The 17,659-nt window shown below is 35.6% G+C and overlaps 1 protein-coding gene across 8 annotated transcripts in view; it reads left to right on the top strand.

Moving 5' to 3' along the window:
* Positions 1–17,659, top strand: part of GPC5 (glypican 5) — a 720,327-nt gene that overhangs the window by 390,864 nt on the left and 311,804 nt on the right. For all 8 annotated transcript variants that reach the window (XM_064504709.1, XM_064504704.1, XM_064504717.1 and 5 more), the window contains one exon: positions 16,277–16,439. In XM_064504709.1, the coding sequence (XP_064360779.1) occupies positions 16,277–16,439 (163 nt within the window). The remainder of the gene's footprint in view (positions 1–16,276; positions 16,440–17,659) is intronic.

The raw sequence follows: 17,659 nt of genomic DNA, 5'->3' as shown, positions 1-17,659 counted from the left end.
ACCTCCTTTGCCCACACGAGCACGCGCGCACTGACACACACCCTGTGGATCCCTCTGGGCTCTCCAGTGTCCAGCCTAGTCTTATGGCTGCTTTGATAACTGGCTCCCAAGCTTCACGTCTGCCTCACTGGCTAGTCTGGTTCGGTGTTCGCTGGCAATCACACGCTGACAGGCGTACCCACACAATACTCAAGGATGCCTGTCTCCTGCTGTGGGCACTACAGACCCACATGCCACTACGACTCAGGGCCCCACTCCAGTGCATGGCACTTAGATCTCTATGCACACACACGTATGCAGGGTAGAGTCCCCTCACCGAGGAAGATGGTTACATGTGCAGTTTAGTGAGAAGACAGGACAGACTGCATGGTTCAGGCACAGGGCATGACCAGACAACCATACTGACCAGCAACCTGTTTACGTGTGACCGGCCCCTTTTATGCCTTTTTGCCTCTATTTTCCAACTCTTGTTCACCCCCAAACTCTTGATCCTTCCTTTCCTTTTCTTTAGTCCTTCTCATGAACATTCCCTAGTAAGGCTTGTATGATCCCCAAATGTCCTTCCTCTGTATCCCATAGTCTGCCCCATACCCCCATGCAGTAGCCCCCCTCAGTCTGTGAGGTGCCGCAGGGAGACCCTCTCCGTCTGACTCAGGGTGCTGGGTGCCAGCCTGGTGAGTGCTCCCAGTGCTGCACAACAGAGTACTAGCTCAAATGAGAGCTGTTTGGTTTCTTTTCATTGTAATTTATGGACTGGTGTAACCCTGCACTGGATGTAAAAGAACAATACAATAAAACCCATAAAAAGATCAAATTTTACTATATCTGATGGGTCAGGTGATCTATTAGTGAGTTTTAGTTTATAAATGCAAATGTATTCTGTGCTAACATTTATAGTTTGCGCATCCAAGTGTTGTATTATTAAAATGATTGTGTGTATTAATGAACTGACTTGAACAGCTTTTAGGCTTATAATTTATTAAACATTCTATTTTTAAGATATTTTTAAGATATAAAGAGAAATGGGAACACTGAACTCTAGAAACTAAACTCCAGAGTTAACCTATATATTTTAGACTCATACTGTATCAAACGTATTCCATATTTTCCTGTGGACTTGATCTCTTAATGATTCTCATTTCTATAGAAATTTACACTTCAGAACTATGCTGAAATGAATACATTGCAATAATGAAATCCTCAGCAGGTTAAATGCAAAATATAAATTCTACCAGCATTTGAAACAAAATTCCATTTGTCATATATTATCCCCAGAGCAGCTACGACATGCACATATGTAATTGGATTATGACAAACTGAAAAAAAAACCAAAATGCCTTACAGAAAGTCCTATTATATTTCTTCTAGGCTTTAACAATATTTTCTTAATTTTGTATTAAAGTCTAATGCTAGAAATTCATACTTCCAATAAAAAGGAAAAATATGTAACTACATTAAATAGGAGTTTCTAGTATTTTCCACATTAGATGCTGTATGTGAGAGAAAATATAATGCAATAAACATAGCTCATCTCAAAGGAATTAAAGATTTTTATGTTTCATAAAAGCTTTAGAATGCTGACTCATCTATTTCTGATCTTTACTTGTTAGCATGCTTTGTGTGAAATATTTCCCAGATGAGGAAAAGAGTTCAAACCTTACTGTTGCTGTGCTAGTGCAATGCATAAAACTTGCTATAAAAATCTATTTTAATTGTTAGGCAAATGAATAAAATAAATTCTTTTATAATTTACACTCAGATAGAACCTTTAAACCATTTTTTTCTCCAGCTTTGAGACTGTAGGAAGTCTGCTATCATAAGGCTGACATTTTCTTTCCTTCCTTCCTGACTGATCCCTTCAGCAGACTTTCAAAGAAGAAAGTATTCCACTCGGCTGGAATTAGTATTCTATCATTCTGTGATTATAGCTGTTCTAGAAAAGTGCTAGGGTTTCTCATTTTGGCTTTCTTATTTGAAATGGTCAATTCTCCCTCTCCCATTCTCTCTCCCTCCCTCCCCCCACGTTTTTCAAGAGAGAGTCACTTTTGGCAGAATAAGCTTCTAGTGTAAGAATTCAGGAAACAAATTAATCCTCTTTGGAATACATAGCTAATATTCTTCCAAAATCAGTAATATGTATGTCCACACTTTTTAATTGGAGCTTATTTTAGGATGAGATTGATTTTCTTCTGAAGATGCTGGTTGCTTCCCATTGACTATAAAAGGTCTAGTGACTCTTCAAGGTGACTAGTACACACTTAACTAACCTGCAGATGTCTAAACTGGGTAGACAAATTCTACAGTGACGAAATGTTAGATCTCATTCCTGCACAAATGCTTGTTTTTGCAAAACTGAGGATAGAGCAGGGAATCTGACTGTTAGCTTTGGTAAACATCTTTTTAGTATACTTTAGGTTGAGGTGAATTACTCCCTTGAGGGGCCTGTCTTTCTGCAAAGACAGATACCTAAGTTTGGACTGCTAAAGTTACATGAAGTGACACACACCCTAACAGATGAAAGAATACTTCAACAGTTTTTGTGGCTTGTGAGGCCGCCTCAAAAACTTTATCTTTTAGTTTAAGCCTACCCTAGGACAACTTCGAAAAACTCAGGTACAACTTTTGAATCAATTACTTAATATGGAACTTTTGTAAATGTTGCCCATTTGTTAGTTGGTTTTTTTAATGCACAAATAAAATAACCAACTGTATTATACTATATATATAAAAAATATATACTATATTATATATATATTATATATGTACTATATAACTATATGCTATATGTATACTATATAACTTACTATATATGGCTTAAACTAGGATTTTTAAGTTCTAACAAAAGAAGAACCAGTGCATTAAATATGTATGTCAATTAACAGTGTTGCTGGATTTATCCTATTTGCTTTCTGAACTGTACTTGGACATAGAAAGGTTTCTGGTGATGTCACCTGTATAGGTGATCAGTGAAGCCAGGGCTAATTAAGAATAAACAGCACAATGGAAATAGTTAATAACTGAGTGCACATGGGCTAACGCAATACAATGTACTACTGAAAAAGTTCTCTGATTTCCAAAGTAATCAAAACTGTCTGTAATCTACATACTGTTCATTTCACTCTTAAAAAGGAGGCAGTCCTTTTAGAGACTTCAAATAATCTAAACAATAAAATGGTTATGATAACCGAAATCCTGAGCTTGCATGTGTGTATAAAAAGGATTCAGAAAAGACAGACTAATATACCTGGGATTTTGTGTGTGCTAGCTATAGTAATACATATGACCTTATAAATATTTATGCGAGGTTCAAAGCCATCTGTCAACAATTAAAGTATATGTCACATTTAATAACATAGTCTGCATAGATTAAGATTACTATAATTAGAGTATTGCTCACATATTACAGCTGCAGGGTGGATGATCCAGGCTTTCTCAGGATTTTCAAAAAAGGCTTCTTCTATTTGATAATATTCTGCATGATATTTGATTGCATCTGAATAAGTAATGTTGCAGACAAATAGCATAGACTGCTACTTGAACTAGAAGCCAGCTTCTCTGAGAAAAGTTATAATCTTATCGCACGTCGAAAGGGCCTATGTGATCTAAAGAATAGTTCTATCAAACCATTCTGAGAAGGCTATGATTGTAAATGGTCCACTTCTTTATATACAAAAAAACCTGTTCTCAACGAATATACAATGTCCCCTCCTCCACACCTTCCATACTTGAAGAATACCTTAGTTCTCTTGAAGTTTTTGAAAAACAGGCATGATGTGACTTGCAACTAGGCAATTGCAACTATTTTAAGAATAGTTTAGAGGCAAAGAGGATTTAAAAATATAGCCTTTCATACATGATAAGTCTCAATTTATGCAAAGCAGCCTTACTACACAATGAACATAACCAGCAGAGTATAGTCATGCAGAAGACAGGAAAATTAATGGCAGCTCAAGAAGAGGGGAGGTAAACTCTGTGACAGAAAGGCCTTGTTGAGAATTCTCCCACCTTCTGAAGAAGGCCAGCACAGGATCTTTGCAACTCACGCACCTTCAGTGTAAGATTTAAGTGCGACAAAAGTGATGTACTAGATTTTGTACTAATTTTCTATCTAAAAGATATATCCTGGAAATGGAAAGATAATATATAGGATCTTAAGAAAAACTTGGTAAATAATGCAGATCTCTTTTTGCTATGGCGTTGTATGGAAGACAAATGCTGCACTCTTATCATAAGGCTGGGCCAGACCCAGTCACAGATAAATGCTGGTGGTACGCTTTTATAATTGATACCTGATCTCAGTAACCTAAGGAGGTTGCTGCTTATTAATTATTTTATAGTTCTGCTTGATTTCCTTTGTATTAGAGGGGGAAATTACATTTGTATAGACAATAGCTCCCCACCAGAACAGTATTATTGTTAACCTTGTTATAGTTCATTGTGAGATAAATGAATATTAAAGGGTTTTGTTCCATAGTAATTGAGTTCCATGTTAAATTTTATAGGTGTGTACTCCCACATCATCCTGTAGATCAATTTAAAATGCTTCCACCTAAAGAAAAAAGCACATGTGCAGCTGCTGATAAGGGAAATTTATTTTTAATGCTTACCTTTTGTTAAGTCTGAATGACCATTTTTAATGTATATTATCTAAAAAGCAATATCTAATGCAAAAGGATGGTTTCCTTCTGTTTCCTTCTCCTTTTTTATTTTGATGTTTAACTTAGTTTCATATATTTCTGGGAATCTACCAATTATATAAAGGTACAAAGTTTGAAATATTTATTTTTTTCTTCTTGATGAAAGACTATCACCATTTTCTTAGAAATCTATAAAATTCTGTAATAATGGGATGAGATGAAGTTGTGTGTTTGTTGTTACTAGTTCGGTGGTAAGTGTCCATAGGAATCTCTCTGTTCTCTTGAGTTCATAAATCACTCACGATAACACTGACTGTTGTCTATACATGCCTCAATTTCACTGGAGATAGCGGAAGTCAACGTAACCCTTTATCATTCTGGAATCCCTCTTCTAGACGTAGAGACTGCAAAGATCAATGCTTCACATGCATATAGGTTAGAAAAATCCTGTATTCCTAATTGAGTGCAGGCCACAAGTCCTTTTTGGACCTCCTGGCCTGCAGCACTTGCTTGTTGGTAGAAGTCTTTCAGGCACACAGTGTCATTTGTGCAGAGATTTCTGAAATGTTAAGAAACTCTACAAAGAAGGCTTATGGCCCAGCTCATTGTCATTCTGAGCTACTCACTTTCACTGTTCTACTGAGGATATCAGTGGTAGGTAGGTATATGAAGTATGCCTTCCATATGTCACTTGCCATGGTTACTTATTTCCAATTTGCGTTACCCAGGGCTAGAAGAAAGATACTTTACTCTCCTTGAGGAATGAAAAAGATTTACTGATGTTCCTTTTGACCATAATTTGTTGACTACTCTGCATTATATGGTACAAACGGCACAAATGACAATGGTTCTTATCATCTGTCATGCTGATAAACCAGGGATAAATTATTTCATGATGTCATCATCAGCTGGCAGAGAGCAGCTATATGACCATTCATTAGCTTCATGGCTTTTTCTTAGAACTGAACTGTGGCACACAGAATCCCCGTCAGAGTAACTCACCTGCATACAGCCTGCATATTGGCATGATATTAGTTTGGTACGATACATCAACAGAAGCAAACTTCTTTACTACTTTCTGACTTTCTTTTTTCCTTCTACAGTATTATTTTAGTAGTCTTGTTTTCAGAAAGTTTTTAATAGTTGGAGAGATACAAAGTGGACATGATTGCCCTGTGAGGTCCTCCTATTTGACTGATACAGGATTATGGAGTCTTTTCCTGAACTGTTTCTTAGGAGGAGTTAGTGTTCCTCATGCCTGTGTCCTTCATATTCTGTTCTGTTAACGGTCAGGGTTCCAGTGAAAACATCCACATTTTAGCATCAGAGAAGTTGCTTTCAGATGACTGATCTTATTCTGTTACTGGAGGATCAGCTTCCATTTCTTTTAGACAAAAATATTTGTTTCCCTTGCTTCTTGATTTCCTATTTCTGTCACAAAAATCTGGATAATTTTTATCTCTGAAGATATCTCATAAAACTATAGAAAGAACCTCTACTTTGGAAAGTGGCAAAATCCATCCTGTGACTGCCTCCTTAACATAATTGTATTATTTTCCAGGTTTTGCTTCTCTTTCCAGGCTCCAAGTGGCTTCATCACTGCTGTGTGCTAAACACAGAGAGTGTCTCAGCAGAGTGGAACATACCTTTGGTCTGTCTCAAGAGCCTATTCACTTTATAAAATAGTGAATGTGAAGGTCAATTATAATGTCAAAATAGATAGAAATGACTTAATCCCCCAAGCTATATACAATAATTAAGTAGAATTTAATAAGTTAGTCAATGGCCTAAATTAAGGTGCAAAGCCCTCAATTTGACTGAAATTCAGTCAGTTCTTTGAGGGAAACTGAATAATTCTGTTGCCCTACATTTATTTGCACATTTATCATATAACCAAATAATGGTACAGAAAGAACAGATTCTTGAGGATTTTTTGCTCCAAGGCAAAGTTCTATGCAGTGCAGCAGAAAGAGGGAAGAGCTAAGTCGGTGCATAGGACTTTCAATGAGTTTCTAAAGCCAGGAACAAAAGAATAGTACCTCATGACCAAGTTCAATGTCTTTGACTCTCCAAGTCAAACGATCAGAACTAATTTCCAGCTAGATCAGCTGTGGCCAGCTTTTGGCATGATTCTACAGAAAGGCAGAATCCTTTGTGAGATGCTTTGATTGCACTGCACCTCTTCTCAGCAGTGTTCAGTTTTAGGATTTAGGTAGCCAAACATAGACTTTTAAATTTGAACTAGTCTTTCTAACCAAAGGAGAGAATACAAAGTTCTAGGATGCACTCTGTCTCATCTGAAGGATAGCCTAAAGCAAGTCAAAGAAGAGGGACCCTAAAGATTTGTATTTATCTCTGCTGGCTACAGGGGATATCTGGTTGAGTAGCTCAGTTACAAATATCTAAAATTTGCTTGACATGAATGCTACTCTAACTATCACTAAGTTCTTTTCATCTCTAAATTTGTATTTGGATGATAGAGCAGAAATAGTTAGAGACATGGTTATTAACATTCTGACATCTCCTTAAATGCAATATTAGCTCTGCTTGCAACTTACTTTTCATGGATTTAAAACATCAGCTATTGTTTCTCCTTATTTGTTGCAAAATCCACTCACATGGGGGTTGGAAATGTTGTCAAGAGAGAGAATAAAGTAGCTTTCATCATGCTGCTGGTGGATAAAAGCAGTGTGTGAATCAGTACCACTGATTAGCCACCTCTACTGATCGATCCCTCAGGTGACATTTTACATAGACTGTGGTCTTTCAATGCTTTGTTGCCTTGAAGAAAAAAAGTAACTATGGCATCATAAAGAAAGTGGGTTAAAATACATTCTGCAGATTCTTCTGAACAAGTGATGGATTTGGCTAATATCAGAACCAATAATGTGTACTAGATTAGTTAGCTTACATCTCTCTTCATTTGTGTATTATTATTTTCGTATTTATGTATTTTTATCATGCACATAAAAAACACTAGGAGTAATCAGACAGACTCTGAAGCCAGAAAGTAGAAAAGAAAGAAGAATAATGAGGATGCAGGTGCTGGAAAGTGAGGAGCAGGAATGAAGGAAGATTGAGATAGTGGGATAAATAAAGTGCTACAGTGGAATAGAACAAGGATCAATAGTGTTATCAGACTGTTTGAAAAACTTCAGATATAATTTGAAAGCTTTGAATATGTTGATAGCCTATAAAGTAAATCTTTTGCTCTAATTGATGGTGATAAGGTTTCAGGTGGAGTACTGTCTCCAATTTTGGACAGCACACTTCATGAAAGATGCAAACTAGTGATGAACGCCTGAAAGAAAACAGCAAATAGTCTGCAGTTCTAAAATGTGGTCTAGAAAAGGAATCATGAAGAAAAAATGGATGATTTGAGAATCTAGTCCTATCTCGATGAAGACATTTCAACTGCCTTCTAGTACATAAAAGATGGCTTTAAAGTGGAAAATAATAAATTCCATGTTTGCTATACACTGAACAAGAAATAAATGAAGTCATTCATTTCAGAAAAAAAAAAATTAGAGTAAATCTTGAAATGAAATCTTTCTAACTAAAAAAAGTTAAGTTTTGAAATGGGATGGCTAAGCTGGATTTGGAATATGCAGCACTGGAGAATCTTAAGGAAAAGTTAAAAACTGACAAAGAAAAAAAATCTTAGGAAATGGAAGTATGTTAAGGATTCAGTGAATTCCACTCACTGAAATCAGTTCTTTAGACAAATCATCAGTTTCCTCACTCATAATAGGGTAGCAATAGGGAATGTAATGAGAATGCAGATCCATTGCTCCTCTAATAATCTGGTAATAATTTCGCTCATGATGGCACCTCTCATTTTTGTAATACTGTTTTTTTTTTTTTTTTTAGAATATATTCTGAATTGCTTTCCAGATAAAATATCAAGTAATATGTTATTCTTTTAAAGTGCAAAGCAATCCAGAAGGTATTGATATTTTTTAAATTCTTCCTGGCTTAATTCTTAACTGGCTTAATATCATGCCCTTTCACCTGAAGCTCTATGAATTATTCGGAGAAGTAAGACACCAAAATAGTTTGTCTGCAATTTTCATTATCTCTTATGAAGTTTAATTCACTTCAGCTGTGACTTTAGCCTTATGCTTTCACCAAGTGATACTGAGAGGAATTTACAGATCATTAACTCTTCTTAAGTAACAATCCATGTCATAAAGGTGAGGGAGCTTCTGCTTTAGTGGGTATAACCTTTCTCAGAGTTGCCAAAAGGTGAGAATACAAAGATGGACAAGTGGTTTAGCATGGATAATTTGTTGTAGAACCCCATTCTAACTTATTTTGCAGTAACATACTTATATAACCATGCCTGGTAAAGCATTAAATGCATATTTTATTCTTGACAGCATAAAATAAATATTTATCGTCTTTTTCCTGTCATGACTTTTATTTCTAAGAAACAGCCAAACTGATATTAATATCAATCAACATGTGATCATGAAATAATGTTCATGTACTTATATTAATACATATATTCTTGCAGGCTTGTAAGTTCTTTTCCATTCTGCAGGTTTCTTTATATGCTTTGGTTTCTTATTTGAAACAGTATCCTGTGTAATGTGAGTCATCAGATTAATTGAAAGTGTCTGACTTCAATATTTGTAATTGTGATTAATTCTCCATTAGGTTCCATAAATTCTAGTAGTTAGCAATAAAGATGTTTGGTCTGAAACTTGTTTTAAGATCTCCAGAAAATTTTATACTTATGTCTTAATTAGCATTTGTTCTCACAATTAATTTGAACTTTATTATTGTTAGCAGAATATAGTGAACAAGAGAAAAAGGCATATAGAAAAGAAAGAACACTTCCATTTTATAGCTGTAGTCACTACTTAGTGGTTGGAGTCCAATTGTGCTTTTGTCCGCTTGGCCCTATTGTACAAGACGCTGTCTTGTTATGAAAAAACAAACAAAAAACATGATACCTGGCTAAAAGAACTAAGAATTCACTTGGAAAACATTTTTGAAATCTATTTATTTGCTGTAAATCTCATTTTAGATACCTAAAGAGCTCCCTCCTTTCTATTGACTGTGTTGACAAGATTATGGTTCTGTTGCCTGCACATAGATATTTGAAGCCATTTCATTTGCCCAGTGTCCGTTGGCCTCCAGCTGCTGCTCCAGAAGGTCTCCTAGAGATTCTGATCTCTCAGCCTGTATAATGTCCCAGATAACCTAGGCCATCTCAAGTGGCCATAGACACATAGTCTACACAACTGGATCAAACTTCTAATATCCAATTCATCCTGACTGTTGAGCACCTTGGACACTTCACTTACAGGTGGCCACCCGAAGTTTAGATATCTGCATTGAGGTGTCTGAACCTGGAGATGAAAGCTCCCCAAAATGCTGGGAGAGCTTGTTCAACTGAGCTTTGTCTGATCACACTAAGTATGTCCTGTTGTTTAAATCAATTCTTTTTTTTTTTTTTTTTTTTTTTTTGTTAGAACTAAATTTTTCATTAAACCATTTGATATTAGGCTTTCTAGTGTTTCGCATAATTACTTCTGGAAAGACAGAAATTCACCTTCTGAAGAGAGATGCTACTGTAATCTACTATTATGTTTGAAGAAAATATTCTAATACATGTCTTGTCTATTAGTATCCACTCTTGTCAAGGGAGCAAGGTCTAAAGACCTTACATAAGGTTAAGGTAAAGGATGAAATCTGACAACCAAAATTATTTGGAATGTCTAATGGGGGGTATGCCAGTAACTTCAGAGGAAAACAGTGAAAACAGATGAACAGAAATGAACAATGAAGTAAAGAATCCAAGTGGATCTATGTCCATACAGAACAGATACTAAATATGCTCATAGTATAGCTTCAGAAATATTTTAAATGAAATTTTGCTGATGATGCTTTTTGCATTGAAATTTGTATGTTTCTCTTTCATTATTGATATTTTATCATCTTTTCTTTTGCAGGTAGCTATGCTCTCTTCATGAATGCATAAAATGGGCAAAGAATATTAATTTCTAAACATTAATCGTATATAATGTCACTGTGTTCTGTTATTTCACTTACCTAGACAGAAAGAGGAGTACAAGTTATTATTCTGGGGTTTAATTCTGCTCTCATTTGTTATCACAGAAATGCCTGACATTTACTTCATTTTTCTAAGCATGATTTAAATCTACAATGTGATGTTAGCAGAACAGGCATTTTTTTTAAGAAAAAAAATTAAATATTCTGTGAGCAATTCAAGTTAACAGCATGCATAACTGTGTTTGTGGGGATTGTACCAAGGGACAAGAGCCAAGCTTTTGCTTCTCTACTCAGAATCAGTAATGACTGGGAAGACAAGACCGCTTATGACAGAACTGATCTGAGAACACGAGTTGAGGATTTTTTGCTGTAGAATGTACTCCCAGATATGAGGCAAGATTTTTATACTAGAGAAGATTTTGCTGTTAATAATGTAACAAAAAAGTGAAAGAGTATTTTGCTGAGGGACAGATACTTATATGGGCTGTATCGTATTGCTAAATAAGAAGAGGATCAAGGATGAGAGCACACACTGCCTGATGTCCACATTGCTTATAATTAGCTGCTTTAATAACAGATTTACCTTAGGGAGAGCTGATTGGAATAATCTAAAATGGATATCGAGATATAGGTGTAGAGATACAGGTCTAGAGATTGAGAAATGTAGATATTCAGTGTCTCATGCTGTATGATGTAGCTCATTCCCTAGCCCTCTTTTATTTAGCACTGTAGACATACCCTAAAGTTGTCTCTCTTGTAAGAAAAAAAATGGGATCAGGGTCTGTAGCTGGCCTACTTCCCAGACTGCTGATTGGGAAGAGTCCCTAGCTCATGCTAATACTCAAACTGGGGTCAAGGAGAGTGCTGTTTGGGCCAATACAAATCTGTGGTAGCCAGGAAGCATGGGGCTAATTAAGCAATATGGACAAGTGTATGCCAATGCTTGGGCTCTGCTGAACTTCAGAGAAAATCATTAGTCATTTTTACCTAATTCACTAGTTAGCTTTCCATTAAAATTTTGTTTGCTTATTAAGTGGTTTTGAATGGTATATAAATAACTACTTAGAAGAAATTTCTGGATTGTGGAGTAGAAATTAAAAAAGAAGTAGCCAGACAAATAAAGCTGGGGTTATTCCTATTCCTGCTGTGCTAGCAGCAACTGTTCTGATGCTGTGGTAATAAAGGTATAACCACAAAGAGTAAGAGAGAACTGTGTGATGCAGCCCAGGCTCACAACCATTTCGTAGATTCTTGCTTATATTCAGAATGAATGCCGATTTCTTTTTGTGTTCAGGTGGGCTGACTTAGTCTGGAGAGAAGAGTTGTTTCCCTTCCCTCAGAACTGCAAATTGCTGGTGATTTTCTGGAGTGGAATGAAACTGCAGGTTTAAAACCCAGAGTTTTAGCCATGGATCCAGAGAGAGAAAGCAGTGGGTTTGACACAGCATTTGTGTATTATTGGTACTTTCTATGTCAAGAAATGTCATTTTCCCTTTGAAAATTTGAGCGAAAAAGCAGAAGAGAAAGAAGTCACTGCTGTACTTTCACAAAACTTCACCTTTTTATTTAAAAAACAGAAAATGCTATAATGAGGTCCTAGAAGAGTTGTAATACTAGTTATCTAAATATCAGTCTTCAGTATAAGGTGGACTTTTAATTTAGAATACATATTTTTGTTGAAGGATGTGATGCATTATTGGAGTTGAAACCCTGCAGGAGACTGGCTTATAGAGGCATGAGTAGTCTAAGTATTTTTTTAATGAGACCACTAAAGTGAAATGCTCTCCTTTTAGGTATTCAGGAATGTAATGCTAGGCAGAGGAATAAATTTAAGCATGGTTTATTCTTCTGGTGTGAAAGGGTTCTAAAGAGTGGTACTCTTAGATATGAATGTTTTAAGTTTGATTTGATTAGGTAAATTGGATTCACTGCTGGGCTCCTTGGGGATTCCTTCCGCAAATACTTGTGATACGCACATAAATGAAAGAGAGGAAATATTATGACTCTGAGCTTAGTTCACATTGCCTGTGACAGAGGATCATCAAGATATTATTATTGAAAAAGAATAAAATAGAAGTTATAAAAAATCAATGTTTCCCCTGAAGGTATATGAAGTGTAAGATAAGTAAATGGGATATTAGAGTTTTGCTGAAAAGGAACAAATAACACATCCGTTTCAACAGTGTAAACCTAAGTTCTTTCGCCTTTCAGTGTTCATCACTCATGAGGGATGAAATCATTTTTATCTTTCTGCAAGCACAGAAGTTGAAAAGAATCCCATTTTCTCATTTAAACCCAATTTACTTACACGGATTCATAGGTTTTTTAGAGCCAGAAGGGACCATTTTGATCATTTAGTCTGATCTCCTGCATATGATGGCCTTGAACCTATAAATTAATTTCTGCTTTAAGACCAAAAACTATGATGGAACAAGAACATTTAATTTGTTTTTTTTAAAGAATATGACCACAGCTATTAATAAATTATTATCGATACAGAAAAACCCTTCCTATTTTTTTTCTGTTGTTTTAATGTGTGATCTTGATAACATGGATTTGTGTGATGTGTAAATGAGTAAATCAAAATGTGTAAATCAAAAATGTTAATTCATTTTGTTTTTCATATGCCTTTGTCTGTTACACAGATCTATCAAATCTCTCTTTTCCATGTAATCAGTTACAGAACTAGTTAAATAGTATCTTGAGGGTTTTTTCAGTATGCTAAAGGATGAACTCCTTGGTTTAAAACAAGAGTATAGTCTTACTTTTTAACCACTCTAATAGAACTACTTCTGTGCACTCCATCCTTTCTGAACTGAGGGAACAAGAAGTAGACTTGGGAGTAATATAACTTGGGAGTAATACAGTATTTCTGTTTCTCTCTCCAAAAATTTCCCATTAAAATCTTTTGCCAGAACACTAGTCTTGATAATTCATAGTCTGCTGGCTATCCAGGACACCCACGATTATTTTACAGAATAGAATATTTTATCTTCTAATACACATGTAATGCAATATTTAGACTTGCAAATTTATATTTGTCTGTATTTTATTACAGTATGTGCTTAAAAATTAATTCTGTTGTCTGGCTCACCAGATAAGGTATCTTATTAGACAGCTTGTCTATCCTCTTTGTTACTTAGTAGTTCTCCAATTCTTGTAGCAGTGGAAGGTTTATCACAACTGTTTTATATTGCTTTCCAGGTCATTGATGAAAATCTTAAATAGTCTGGAGACAATTACCAGTTTTTATAGGACTGTACAAGACACACATGGTCTTAGTGATTATTTTCCTAATTATACTTACACTGAGCTTTTTCAGATTTCAAATCCTCCTATAGATGCCTATGTAGCTGCCATAAACAGTTCTTGCTTTTTAACTGACATAGTGCCAAGTCATAAATTGACAGAATCCTTTAATAAGTACTTGATTACAGCAACGTAATTTTTATCAGTCAAACCTCTACTTTCATCCTAAAAGGTGAAATTTGACAAGTTATTAATGTTACTGTTCAGTACTGTAGCCTTTTTTTCAGAATTCCTGTTCATATTAAAGAAAACATTTCGCTAGACCATCAGTGAGAATCCCAAACTGCTTTTAGGCATTTAGGCAATGAGAAATTTAAGCTGCAGGCCCAGCTTCCTTGGGCTTTGTAGACAGGTAACAGAATAGGATCCCTATGAGGACCTTTCCATTCATTTTTGACCAGATCATTCACATGTATATATGCTCAACTTAAAAAAAAAATACATTAGTGGTAAGAAGACATAACATTTTCTCCAGAAACAAAATGCCACCGGAAGAAAATGTATTTTTGATGCTGAAATATTAGTTCAACAAACTTTCACTGTAGTTAAGGAAAAGATCCAGCAAATCTAGGCTGGATTTCCAGCATGTCTACTGCATTCCTGAACACTGGAGCTGCACCCCCTGCTATAACTCAGGGAAACTAACATGGTTGTCAATAATATTATTGCAGTTGCCATTGAAACTGGATGACAGCAGTTCTTTTAGCATGATTAAACCTGCAACTTTTCTTTTTTTAAGAAGACATTTTATAGAACCAAAAATCTTTTTGGACAGCTGAAAGAAAGAGAGATTGTTTTATCCTGCAATATGAAGGAAAGAGTGTTTCTTGTGTGAACTTTTCTGGTACACAGTATTGAGATAATAATCCTCCTTATCCAGCTAGAATGTGTATGCAACAAAAAATCTCCAGGAGTAACCTTTATTTCCTCTCCTCTTAAATAAAAGCTTAATAAAATTTGCAACAACACAAGAGAATAATCATTTAAAATACCTCTTGTCTTTGTTTCTAGTCTGAATCAATCTAGATTTGACAAATTACCCAGATTGTGTAAATTTAATAAAGAATTTATATAAGAGCTAAGCCATACTTTGTAGTGAACCAACGGTGAGATTTGTGAACTTATATGCAGATAGTATCTCTTTTTCTTGTACAATTCAGGAGACTTGAAAAGAATAACAAAACCCAAATTACAAAAGAATTTATTCATTTTTTAATATTTACTCTTTCAAGTAAAATGAAGTCAAAAATTTGAAGGACACTTTTCAGTGCTGAACCTACATTTAAAGCAATTTAATGGGAGCTCCTGAGTTTTTAGGCTTCTAATCATAACCGAATACTGCAAAAGAGGTGGAAAGGAGAAAAAAGGAAAAGAGGAATGAAGAGGTAACTCATTTGGGCTAATATTTAGGGAAGAAGCAAAATACAAAGAACTTATTAAATCAGTACATTTTTAAATCAGTACATTTTAAAGACTAAGGCAGAGATACAGGATGTAAAGGGGGATGCATGTTCTTAAGCTGGAAAAATGTATTTGTATATAAATGGCTCCATACTAAGGAAACTTTGGCAGCAACACTTGTGTAAAAACTCTTGCCTCACTAGAGAGTCACTTCCACACTTATGCCTCTGAGCTCAGGGATAGAGGATACCCTAGCACACAGTTAATTGTGGGGCTGCATTGTGATTTGAACTGGGCAAAAAAAAGAAAATGATTCTATTTAATTGGTTGTAGTTCATTAAACTGGCTATATTTTTTTCTCCACAAGTACTGTGTTGGCAGAAGTATGGCATGGATAAGACTATGAGCAGGTAATAGGAGAACTATACAAAGGAACTTTTTCTCTTAGGTAGGTTGTCTTTCAGGTGGCCTAAAACACAGTGTAGAAAAGAACCAGGGCCAGTTGCTATGTAGCATGGATGCAGTCTGTCTGCTCTAAAGGGGACTGGTCCTAAGCAGGAAATGTCTCAATCCATGGCGCTTGGTCTCTGGGCCAGGAATTGGTGCTTGGTCTTCTTTTATTTAGCCGTATAAACATGGTAATTATGTATTTTTTTTTAAATTAAAAATTAAGTATATGTCTCCATGCACCACTCCTTTTGCTAATACTGGTAAACTGATCATTGCTAGAAATACAAGCAAAAAAAATCTTCAGATATCTGAAAAAAAAATCAGAATTCTCTTTCTCTGGATCCTTAAGATTTCCTTTTAAATCAGATAAGTACTAAAGAGACATATATGAAATTGCAAGTGTTCAATGAAGTTCTCCCATCTGTATTGCTAACTTGCATAACATACCTTATCTTCAGCTGTTGCAGGGAAAATCATTTCCTAAATATGATAAATGGGATCTACGACAAACAGGCAGTGGTGGAAGTGTGGATGAACAGATCAGTGGAGATTGTGATGATGAAGATGGCTGCGAAGGATCAGGAAGTGGAGAAGTAAAAAGAGTCCTGAAAATTACAGACTGTAAGTCCATGATTCTATTTCCTTCATGCGTTTAAGAGTGAATTGTCATATTTTCCATTAAGAAATAACACTGAATTTTCTTGGAAAAGATGTGGAAAAGCTGTCTGTCTAATATTTCCAAGATTTACAGGAATAGGACTGCAATAGTAGGATTTCTATGAATATGGTATGGTATTAACATTGACACATGTTAATACATATTTGGCATATTGTAGACTGACCTCAACACAGTATTTCAATCAATTAAAAGATAACACAGGGACAATACCATGTCCCTGTGAGTTACTGGTTTAACATGAGAGCTAATGTTTGGCAGTTAGGCAGAGAAATTGTTTCTGATTTGTGATGTAACTATGGGAAAAATGTAGCGTTAAGTTGTGGTAGCTGAATTTGGTAAAGAGCAATTGGAACCAATGTACTGTAACCCACTAAGCATTAATGCCACTATTACTTGCTATATTTCCTTCTGTTTTTCTTAGCATTTTTTTTTCCTGAAGTCACCACTGAAGCATGTTTGTAGGGATTTCCTTCAAAAAACCCTTTGTTTATGCACTTCAGTGACATGGAACTGTGAGCATGAGCAATTGGATTGAAGCACAAGTAATTTCCCTGCTTCTCTGAATCAGGACATCATTCTGCCTCTCTTACTTCTCTTCCCAGTGTAGAATAAAAGGCAGAGATCATAAGAACAGAGATACTTGGTATCACCAAAATTACATTTCTAAACATTCAGTGCTGATAGAAAAGAAGTCATGGTTGGTGTTAATCCCTGAATTTACTTATATTTACTGACTTATGGTGTGCTACAAGTTTCCAAGCATAGCTGAGCACCCCAGATCCATCTTGACTAGATAGTGAAGAGGCAACCTAGAAATTTGACCATACAGAAACTGTAGTACGTGGTTACACAGTTCCTATGTAAACAATTGGAGGATTGAGACCCTGAGCATGCTGAGACATGCCTTAGCAGGTCGGTTTGGATGCAACCTGAGATGCTGTTGTGCTGCTGCCTAGTCTATACATTTTCAAGTCTGGTTGTAGCTTACTTAAATGAGATATTAAAAGACTGAGATCTGCAAAGACATTTGGACACTTATTTCCTGAGAGCGCATTTGGACATTTAACCTTGAAAAAAGAAACTGGAGATCAAATATTTAAAAAGAGAAGTACTTTGGAATATTGGACATATTATATCTAGGCCATAATGACAATCTATGGTA

This window comes from Dromaius novaehollandiae, chromosome 1 (assembly GCF_036370855.1).
Source record: "Dromaius novaehollandiae isolate bDroNov1 chromosome 1, bDroNov1.hap1, whole genome shotgun sequence".
In the NCBI taxonomy this organism is placed as follows: Eukaryota; Metazoa; Chordata; class Aves; order Casuariiformes; family Dromaiidae; genus Dromaius; species Dromaius novaehollandiae.
Note: the sequence above shows the minus strand (reverse complement) of the source record. Positions and strands in the feature narration are given on the sequence as shown.